Source organism: Trachurus japonicus, chromosome 24 (assembly GCF_045865225.1).
Source record: "Trachurus japonicus isolate A0001 chromosome 24, Traja_1.0".
NCBI lineage: Eukaryota > Metazoa > Chordata > Actinopteri > Carangiformes > Carangidae > Trachurus > Trachurus japonicus.
Window position 1 is genome coordinate 2,262,111 of NC_140930.1, and position 11,109 is coordinate 2,273,219.

General features: G+C 43.0%; 1 protein-coding gene across 1 annotated transcript; it reads left to right on the top strand.

Annotated features, from left to right (window-relative positions):
• Nucleotides 1-349: 349 nt before the first annotated feature.
• adat2 (adenosine deaminase tRNA specific 2) lies at nucleotides 350-5,707 on the top strand. Its single transcript, XM_085771660.1, has 5 exons — nucleotides 350-595; nucleotides 1,724-1,828; nucleotides 3,124-3,274; nucleotides 4,380-4,486; nucleotides 5,567-5,707. Exons 1-5 carry the CDS (start codon nucleotides 452-454, stop codon nucleotides 5,705-5,707), a joined length of 648 nt encoding a protein of 215 aa, XP_085627786.1. The 5' UTR covers nucleotides 350-451.
• Nucleotides 5,708-11,109: the final 5,402 nt, after the last annotated feature.

Below are 11,109 nucleotides of genomic sequence, written 5' to 3' on the forward strand. Positions count from 1 at the left end.
GGGAAGTCCCTTTGATAGATAGATAGATAGATAGATAGATAGATAGATAGATAGATAGATAGATAGATATTCTGCCAGGAAATGCCCCTTTAGGTTGTTTTTTTTATTTATAATGTAGGCCTATACTTCCCTGCATGTTTGCTTTGTCTAATATTTTTCTTTTTCACCTAATTTTTAATATGTGCTAATTACAAACAAAATCTAACTCTATAATCATCATAAATTATGCTTTTATTTTGGTGATTGCGTCCCCCCCATATCCGGTGTTCGTGTATTTAACTGTAACCAACTTGACGGATCAAACAACAGTTCCGGCACGCTGCCTCACAGACCGGAAGTGGTCCGTTCAATATTATCTTCCCCCTCCGGTGTGTGGCTGCGTGATGCGCAGCAGCGATCAGAGACTCAACCAACAGTCGATGTTTAGTAAAAAATAAACATTAGAGATGGGATGGATGTGAGTGGAGCGGTAGCGGTAGCTGTAGTTGCCATGGGAACGCAGGGAGACGGTGAAACTACGTCACCGTCAGCGTCAGAGATGTTTCATCCGCGAGACGAGGACGTGGAGAAGTGGATGGACCGAGCGTTTGACATGGTGAGTTCGACCGGAAGTGACTGGATGTCTGTTATTAGTGTTTTAATTATGAATGAGTGAAAAATAATAAAAGATATAAAGTCACTATACTGTTGCGTACACTGAATTTAAAGGGACAGTTCAACATTTAGTCAGATCCTCCTCTCACCATAACCCCTATAGTCATAGGTTCATTACCTTTAATTACTTTACTTTACTTTATTAGTTTATTTGGATGGGACAGTGCACATCAATGAACATATAAAAACATGTAAATGTGCCGGATTATAGCAGCAGTGCTAATTTCCATCCGGAGTCCCAAAACATAAAAACAGTTAGGCTATATAAGCGACATGACAATGCAGACAACAAGATAAAAAACAGGTCAGATAATCAGGCCAGTAGTGGAACCTAAAGAGTTTGAGAGATAAAGTGCAAGGTGCAAAAGTGCTGGGCCAAAGTGACAATTGTCGGTGCAAGCTATTTTTAGAACGGCGGAGCAGAGCCGTGAGCTGCTCAGAGCTACGCTACGGAGGCTCATTATGGGATTTCTTGGTTGGTTTCCCTCATCAAACTCATCAAATACACAATCCAACAACTCCACAACGCTCTGGTGGACAAGTTGTGAGCTGCACATTCACCACGCTATGAGATAATAACAACGTTACCACACAGAGTTGTTTTAGAGGGAAATACAGCCGGAACTACATTCCAGACACAGCTGCTGGGCGGAGGGATTTCAGAAGAGAAAGTAGTTCAGAGAATTTGCTTCACGTGTCGTAATTAGGGATGTCATGATTAGGCCTATAGATTTTTCCTGGTGCGATTATTGTCGGAGAAATAATCATGGTATTACGGTTATCACGATTATTACGCATCAATTAATTAATTTCACAGCACTATTAATGTATAAAATCAAATATAGCCTAAATATTTTAAGTAGCTATTACAGTTATATAGGACCATGTCACATTTATGGTTGTTGTGTAACTTTGTTTTCATTCCGTGTGTGTTTACACCTTTACGATTAAATAAAAAAAACAAAAAAAACAGCTTGCACCGACAATTAAAGGTAACGAACCTACTGCTATGACTATAGGGATTATGGTGAGAGGAGGATCTGACTAAATGTTGAACTGTCCCTTTAAGGCCAGAGACGCTCTGCAGAACGGAGAGGTTCCTGTCGGATGTCTGATGGTCCACGACGACACGGTGGTGGGACGAGGACGGAACGAAGTCAACGAGACCAAGAATGTAGGAAAATAAAAGCACTTCCTGTTTCTGCTCATTTCAAAATAAATGTCAAGTTGTTTCCTGTTTGTTTTTTTCACGGCTCAGAAACCAGTTGTTTAACCCTCCTGGGTCAAGGAATATTCAACTGGGCCACAAAGGAAGGAAGAAGTAAGGACGAAGGGAAGGTAGTAAGGAAGGAAGGGAGGGGAAAAGGATTGTGGAAAGAAGGAAGGAAAGAAAGATGGAGGGAGGGAACAGATTCATTCAAGGAAGGAAGAATGAGGAAGAAAGAAGGAAGGAAGGAAGGGGGAAAGGTTTGTAGAAAGAGGGAAGGGAAAGATGGAGGGGAGGGAACAGGGAAAATGGAAGGAAAGAAAGAAAGATGGAGGGGTAGGGAAAGATCAGGTCAACTGGATCAAAAGAGGAAGGAAGAAGAGGTAAGGACAAAGGGAAGAAAGGAAGGAAGGAAGGACAAAGGGAAAGAATAAAGGAAGGAAGGAATGAAGGACAAAGGGAAAGATGTGAGGAGAGAAGGAAGACAAGAAGGCGAGAGGGAACAGATTGGGTCAATTGGGTGAAAAAGGAAGGAAGAAGTAAGGATGAAGGGAAGGAAGGAAGGGAAAAAGGAAGGAAAGAAGGAGGGAGGGAACAGATTTGTTCAAAGAAGGAAGAAGGGAAAAGGGAAGGAAGGAAAGAAAGAAAGAAAGATGGAGGGGTAGGGAACAGATCAGATCAATTGGATCAAAAGAGTAAGGAAGAAGAAGTAAGGACGAAGATAAGGAACGAAGGACAAAGGGAAAGATGGGAGGAGAGAAGGAAGGAAAGAAGGAGAGAGGGAACAGATTGGGTCAATTGGGTCAAACAGGAAGGAAGAATTAAGGACGAAGGGAAGGAAGTAAGGAAGGGAGGGAAAAAGGATTGTCGAAAGAAGGAAGGGAAAAAGGAAAGAAAGAAGGAGGGAGGGAACAGATTTGTTCAAGGAAGGAAGAAAGGAAAGAAGGAAGGGAAAAGGGAAGGAAATAAAGAAAGATGGAGGATCAAAAGAGGAAGGAAGAAGAGGTAAGGACGAAGGGAAGGAAGGACAAAGGGAAAGATGGGAGGAGAGAAGGAAGGGAAAAAGGAAGGAAAGAAGGAGAGAGGGGACAGACTGGGTCAAAAAGGAAGGAAGGAAGGAAGGAAGGAAGGAAAGAAAGAAGGGAAAAGGGATTATGGAAAGAAGGAAATCAAATCAATTTAATGTGTTTTATTTTTGTGTGTGTCTGTCTGTCTGTCTGTGTGTGTATGTGTGTGTGTGTGTGTGTGTGCGCGCGTTGCAGGCGACGCGTCACGCCGAGATGGTCGCTCTGGACCAGCTGCTGGACTGGTGTCGCCGTGGCAACCGGGATGCGAGGAGCGTGTGTGAGCGGACGGCGCTGTACGTCACCGTGGAGCCGTGCATCATGTGTGCAGCCGCGCTACGTCTGCTCAGTATCCTGACACGGTGTGTGTGTGTGTCTGTCTGTGTGTGTGTCTGTGTGTGTGTGTGTAATGTGTGCGTGTGTGTGTGTGTGTGTGTGTGTGTGTGTGTGTGTGTGTGTGCGAGCGACTGTCCTGCCTCAGGCTCTAAGTTTGATTTCTTGTAGTGTTTGGCGGCGCCCCCTAGCAGTGGATTTGTTCTAAGCAGGAAATAGTCTGTCCCTTTAATTTATGTCATGTGATGTGATTTATGATGAGCAGCCATTTTGTTTCTCGGGCAAGCTAAGGATCGGGCGCGCTCGCGCTTCATCTGCGGCCATCTTCTACTTTGCGCTTGTGAACGGCATCGTCTGTAAGTTGATTATTGTTGTGTATATAAAGTGCAAGTGCATCGTTATAATTTAATATGGGTTTATAGGGGTAGAAAACCAGCACGTAATTTGAATGAGATCAATAGTAACGAACCAGAGTTTAGCTATATATCATATTTTTCACGCCCTATCACCGTTTAGACAAATCTGAAATGATTGAAGAAACATTACTATTTCTGTGTGTGTGTTTTGTGTTGCTATGTGTTGTATTTATTCAGTTTGGGGGAATCACGGTGTCTAGAAAGTGGCTCAGCTGACAGGGACAGCTAACGGTAGCTAAGCTAACGGTAGCTAAGCTAACGGCGGTAGCTAAGCTAGCAGCAGGACGTCAGCTGTTAAAACCCTCCCGTTGTGGGACACGACATGAAACTACTCCAGTTAGCTCAGTCATGTTGGAACTCAGATATCCGCTGGAGAAAATATTTTTTCATGGAGCGTTTATTGAGTCACTGAGTTATTAAAGTTCAACAGGTAGCTAACCGTTAGCCCGGCTAATCTATGATAACCATGACTAATTACAAAAATGTGCACACATAAATAGTAATGTTTGTCCAATCATTGGTTTTATAAACTTTACAAACATCAGATTAGTCTAAACGGTGATATAGTGACATGAAAAATGAGATGAATATAGCGAAACTCTCGTCCGTCACTATTGTTCTCATGCTGGTTTTCTACCCGGAAGTAGTTGTAAACAACAAGGAGATTCGTCCTATAGCGACCGTGCTTCCTTCACTGACCGTCAGACATCCCAGTGGTCGTGTACGGCTGCAGCAACGAGCGGTTCGGAGGCTGCGGTTCGGTTCTGGACGTTTCCTCCGCAGATCTACCTCAGACTGGGACCACGTTCAAGGTGTGTGTCTGTGTGTGTGTCTGTGTGTGTGTTGTTGTGTGATTGTGTGTGTAGTTGTGTGCAGTGTTGTTTTTGGCAGGCATTTTAGATTTAGTCTTAGTCTTTTTGACTAAAATACTTATTAGTTTTAGTTAGGGGTGGGAGAAAAAATCGATTCACATAAATATCGCGATATCTTTTTTGACGATTTTTAAATCGATTTTTTTGGGGGAATGTTTTTTAAATATTGTGCAATGTGCATTTGTTCGCCTTTTTTACATACAGAGAGTAACAGGTTTTGAAAAGGGTTTAAGTTCACTTTATAATGGAGTATGTTAATTTGTAGGCTCCTACAGTATTTGTGTGCAGATAAATGTTAAAAATGCTAAAGACTAAAAATCGAGAGAATCGGCAATATCGTAGAATCACAATTTAAATCGAATCGCCATCCAAAAAATCGTAGAAGAATCGAATCGGGAGAAAAGCATATCGTCCCAGCCCTAGTTTTAGCAATTTTAATCATTTCTATCTATGATAGTTTTAGTCTAGTTTTAGTCGACGAAAACTCAAAAAGGTTTTAGTCTAGTTTTAGTAAAAAAAAAAAGGTCTTTTAACAAATTAATTCAATAAAGGAATGGTTTTACACATAATGTTTCCACCCAATGGCAAATACTTTCTGGTCTAAGGATTATGCATTAGCCTACACACAGATAAAGTGGTAACAGTAGCCTGGTGCATTCAGTTTTTTTTCTGCTGGATTATATTTAAAATACTTCCTCGTCTCAGCAGCGTTGTTCTATTTTTGATGTTGCTAAATTGTGTGAAGCTTTAGAGTAATGATGACAATCCATAATATGAAATTTAGAGGCGATCACAGCCCGACCACGAACATTTACGTCTGTTCTCGTCTCGTCAACGAAAACTCACACACGTCTCGTCATGTTTTCGTCATCAGAGAGCCATGTTTATCTCCTCACGTCTTGTTATCGTCATGAAAAAAAGGGGCGTCAACGAAATATTTCGTCACCGTTAACGAAAACAACACTGGTTGTGCGGTTGTGCGGTTGTGTTGTCCTGCTGGTGACTGTGTTGTGTCTCCAGTGTGTCTCAGGTCACAGAGCAGAAGAAGCCGTGGAGATGCTGAAGACTTTCTACAAGCAGGAGAATCCAAACGGTGACTGGAGATACTCTGTTCTTCTCTTCCTCTCTTCTCCCCTTAAGGAGTTGTTGGTTGTGTCCTAAATCCCCCCCTACTCACTATAGACCAGAGCGGCTTTTTTATGCAAATGAAAATGACTGATGCATCCTGGGTAATTTAGGGGCAGCGCCCGGCATCCCTCCATTGAAAAGTTCAGCCTAACTGGCTTGACAAACTAACTAACTAAAAGTTGTCTATTAACAGGCTATTTCCAGACAACACTGAGCCAAAACCTCCCCGGTGATTCCACCAAATACGTGTAGATGTCTGGGTCAGACATTTCTGGCCACTGTGTGGGGTCATTGATCACTGTGGGAGGCTAAAGGACAGGGTGTCCGCGGGGTTTTAAAAAGTATTAAAAAGTGATAAATCAAAAAAGCAAAATTTAATGGCCTTAAAAAGTGATAAATTTGGTCCAAAGGTATTAATTTTAAAGAATAGGTATTATTTTTTTTCTTTTGGACAATGACTGGTTATATTTTGATGAAATAGGCGTAATAAAATAAATAAAGCATTACTTGCTTGCGCCGCTACTTCAAAATAAAAGGAATGATATTGACGTCATATCAATTCATGTAGTTGTCAGGCGGATAGAAGTGCTACTAGTGAATCTCTTCGGATTTTAGCGTGTGGCAAAACGTTTCGAATATGGGAAAATGCAAGTTTGCAGAAGACTTAAATTGAGATGACAGGCGCCTTGATGTAGCCTATGTGTGTGTCAATGTAGATGCACGTAACGCGCCGCACATCCGATGTGCTCTTTTTTCATGCACTCGCGGCTCACAGCTCCATGAACCTTCTACCGCCAGCCCGGTGTTTAGTCGGACCGGGTCCGGGTCTGCTCCGTTTGAAAGGGCAGGAAGCCCCGAAGCGGGGGGGGCAGGTGAGGGTGGGATCAGGGGAGAGAGGCTGGTGATTGAGAAAGGCATGATAAGATATTTTATTTTTGATCAAATGTTCCTGATGACTTATGGATGATGCCCTGTTGTGCAACCGAGTCTCCTGGGTAATGGTAATGATGTAAGTAAGTGTTGGATGATAAAATCTATGTACATGCAGGGCTCCAGACTGCGACTAAATGGTCGCATTTTGCGACTAAAATTTGATACAGTGCGAGTACATTTTTCATCTACTCGCTCATGTGCGACCAGTAAATTTGCCGATTTTTTTTTTTTTTTTTAATGACCACTGTGATTGGCTCATGTTTAATAATTCTCTTGGCTACATCTCGGAGCGGAGGAGACGTCTTTCCACAGCGCAGCTCTGTGTGAAACAGCAGGAGACACACAGACCGGTGACCTGCACGTGTGTGTGCTGTGTCACCTGCATTTTTTTTTTTTTTCGACGGCTCGTTACAAACCTTAAACATCCCATAATATGCTCGCGCTCTCGGCAGCGGTACTCAAATCGTCACAAGGCAACGAAGCAGGTTGACTCGCGCTGCAGAACGCGCTGCACAGACTAGGCTCGGATATGATTGATCGATTGTTGATCGATAGATCCTCTTTTTTTTTGGCCGTGCGGAGGAGGTTGGGGGGGGGGTCGACGAGTTTGATGCCAAGGAGTCCGTGCACATGTGGCTCAGTCAGGGTCATCAGACAAGGAGGCCAACAAGGGCTGGCCTACACAGGCACCTTATCCCCAAGGGGGGGCGGGGGGGGTCTGTTCTAGGATGAGTTTACCACAAGTGGTGTGTCTACTTGTTCTGTTATTGGTCAGTGCAGACTAAACATTAACTTTATATTTTCAATATATAAACTGTTGCACAATAAAATGTGAATTTAAAACATTATAGTTTCTGCATTTATGCAGTATTTATCAGTAATACAGTGAAAATTAGAGGAAATGTGCAAATTTACTTTGCAAGTCGATTTCGGTGTGCGCCCCTAAATTTTCTGCTTGCGCTCCTAAAATTTTAAGTTAGGGGCCACTGTGCTCCTAGTCAAAAAAGTTAGTCTGGAGCCCTGACATGTCATAAAATCTTTCTGATTGATACTTGGTGCAACTCGATGTCGTGGTGGTATTAAAAAAAATCTGAAGGTAGTGAAAAAAGGTATTAAATGGTAGTAAATTGACTCAAAGATTTGTGTATATACCCTGAAGGAGCATACCGCGTGAACGGTGGGTTTCAAAGAGGGTGTCAAAATAATTATGAGACATAGTGCTACAAAAGAAACACAAAATTAAACATTCAAATTGATTGTTAGTTAGTCTATACGCTCCATCAAAACACAAAAAGCCACTGAGTGCAATTTAAAAATGCCGGGTGCTGCCCCTAAATTACCCAGGATGCATCAGTCATTCTCATTTGCATAAAAAAGCCGCTCTGGTCTTTATAGTGACCAGTGTAGTGGTGTCCGAATGTTTAGTGATTATTAATGTTCACTATCTAGTGACTGAATCTATCCCACAATTCACCACCAAATATAGTGAACATCCGATGGTCACTAACCGGAGCAAGATATCCCATCATGCATTGCGGTCACGGATCGCCGTTACCACAGCGACCCAGAGCGACCGGTGTAGCTACCAAATAAATGCAGTAGCGACCGGTGTAGCTACCAAATAAATGAAGTAGCGACCGGTGTAGCTACCAAATAAATGCAGTAGCGACCGGTGTAGCTAGCAAATAAATGCAGTAGTGACCGGTGTAGCTACCAAATAAATGCAGTAGCGACCGGTGTAGCTACCAAATAAATGCAGTAGTGACCGGTGTAGCTACCAAATAAATGAAGTAGTGACCGGTGTAGCTACCAAATAAATGAAGTAGTGACCGGTGTAGCTACCAAATAAATGAAGTAGCGACCGGTGTAGCTACCAAATAAATGCAGTAGCGACCGGTGTAGCTAGCAAATAAATGCAGTAGTGACCGGTGTAGCTACCAAATAAATGCAGTAGTGACCGGTGTAGCTACCAAATAAATGCAGTAGCGATCGGTGTAGCTACCAAATAAATGAAGTAGCGACCGGTGTAGCTACCAAATAAATGCAGTAGCGACCGGTGTAGCTACCAAATAAATGCAGTAGCGACCGGTGTAGCTAGCAAATAAATGAAGTAGTGACCGGTGTAGCTACCAAATAAATGCAGTAGCGACCGGTGTAGCTACCAAATAAATGCAGTAGTGACCGGTGTAGCTACCAAATAAATGCAGTAGTGACCGGTGTAGCTACCAAATAAATGCAGTAGTGCAGCAGCCTCAATAAATGTGTCCAGGCTGCCAGAGTTGTCCGGTCGCGGCTTCCACAGACTCCCACAACAAACGTCGGAGCAAATTTCCTAACAAGCGTTTAGCGAGGCTAATTTCTATTAGCCCGTCTATGGTGTTTTACATTATACGTTAGCATTAAGCTAGCGGACTTTATGCTTAGTTGTGACACTGGCTGTGTTTGTTTTGAACGTTGTTTCAAACTATGTGGGTGTGATTGAACATCTTTGATGCTTAAATATTTATATTACTGCTTAATATATTGCTTTACTCCTCTTTTTATGTTGGTACCTATACACCCGTAGGTCTATGCTACACCGGCCGTTACCATGGTTGTATCCATGGTAACTACACCGGCCGTTACGATCGCGGTCAGATCGTTTCAATTACGCGACGTAATACGTCATTAACTGTGCGGCGGAGTAGTGTCTGAAAGTGTTTTTTCATTTGACCAGTGACTCCTCTTGTCTCTCCTCTCCTCTCCTCTTCTCTCCTCCTCCTCCCCTCCCCTCTCCCCTCTTCTCCTCTCCTCTCTTCCTCTCCTCCCCTCCTCTCCTCTAACATCTTTTCTACCTTGTGTGTGTTTCAGCTCCTAAACCTAAACCCAGGAAGGACTGAAGACTGAAGACGTTTTATTATGAAGTTTTTATTTGTTTCTATCAGTTGAATTTTAATAAACGACTTTTATAAAATGTTGTGTTGTTGTTGTGTTATTGTTGTTGTGTGTCCAGTGTGTGTGTGTGTGTGTGTGTGTGTGTGTGTGTTGTTTTCATCTCTTCTTCTTATTCTTGTGTGGCTATAAAACGCAGACGCACCACTTCCTGTCACATGACTGTGAGAACAACAGCCAGGAAGTGTGTGTGTGTGTTTCTGTGTTTCTGTGTGTGTGTGTGTGTGTTTCTGTGTGTGTGTGAGGGAGTGGCCTTCTCACATATCTCTCATACACACACAGTTTGTTTCATTTCTCTCACTTCCTCTTTCTCACACACACACACACAGAAACACACACATATACTGTGGTGTGTGTGTGTGTGTGTGTTCGTTCACACGATCTGCAGCTCGGAGGTGAAAGAACTGAGTGTGTGTGTGTCAGACGAAGCGATGGAAAGATAGTTAAACTCTCTCTCTCTTTTGTCCTTTTATAGCAGCAGACGACTTCCTTCCTTCCTTCCTTTGCCACTTCCTTCCTTCCTTCCTTCCTTCCTTCCTTCCTTCCTTCCTTCCTTCCTTCCTTCCCTTCACATTGTTATTCCTTCCTGTTTCTTTTCCTTCATCCTTCCATTTTCTCCCTCCTTTCTTTTTTCTTCCTCTTCTTCCGTTCTCCTGTCTTTCAGTAACACTCCTTCCTTCCTTCCTTCCTTCCTCTGCCATTTCCTTCCTTCCTTCTCTTCACATTGTTTCTCCTTCCTGTTTCTCTTCCTTCATCCTTCCATTTTCTCCCTCCTTTCTTTTTTTCTTCCTCTTCTTCTGTCTTTCAGTAACACTCCCTCTCTCCTTCCTTTATCTTCCTCGTCTTTCCACCTCTGTTTTTCTCTCCCTCCCTCCTCCACCTCCATCTGTTTTCCTCTGCTTCTGTTCTTTGTTCCTGTTTTGTTTTCTCACCTTCTTCTCCTCCTCCTTTCCCTCCGTGGTTTTTCATCATTTCATCGCGGTGTGTGAAACTTCTTCTTTTTCTTCTCCTTTTTTCTCTTCTCTCTCCTTCCTTTGTTCACATCAGTTTCCTCCTCATCATCATCATCATCATCATCATCATCATCCGTGTGAAACATTCACAGTGTCGCAAATAAACATGAGTCACAGTCACGTGTGTGTGTGTCTGTGTGTGTGTGTGTGTCACCACATACATGTCACCACACACACAGACACACACACACACACACACACACACACACACAGGCGGTTACATCACAGATCAAAGCGTCCGGCTCGTCTCGGCTCATTAACATGCAAATTTATGCAAATTAACGCAGAGCGGAATATTCTGAATGTTTTAATGTGTCAGGAGGAGCTGACGTGTTAATGAGGAGAACACACACACACACACACACACACAGGGTGCTAATGTGTGTGTGTGTGTGTGTGTCTGTGTGTGTGTGTGTGTGTCGAACTCTGACAGCAACACACACACACACACACACAGACGTCGACACATGAAGCTCTTCCTCTTCCTCTTCTCCTTCTCCTTCTTCTTGCTGTGTGTTCACCGGCGGGGAGCGTTTGTTTGTGTAGTCGGGGGAAGCA

Bases quoted from the DNA above. Each gene is read 5' to 3' on its own strand.
- adat2 (XM_085771660.1), top strand. From the start codon at position 452: ATGGATGTGAGTGGAGCGGTAGCGGTAGCTGTAGTTGCCATGGGAACG. The intron at 596-1,723 runs GTGAGTTCGACC...TGTCCCTTTAAG, and splicing joins TGGACCGAGCGTTTGACATG to GCCAGAGACGCTCTGCAGAA. The intron at 3,275-4,379 runs GTATCCTGACAC...ACTGACCGTCAG, and splicing joins AGCCGCGCTACGTCTGCTCA to ACATCCCAGTGGTCGTGTAC.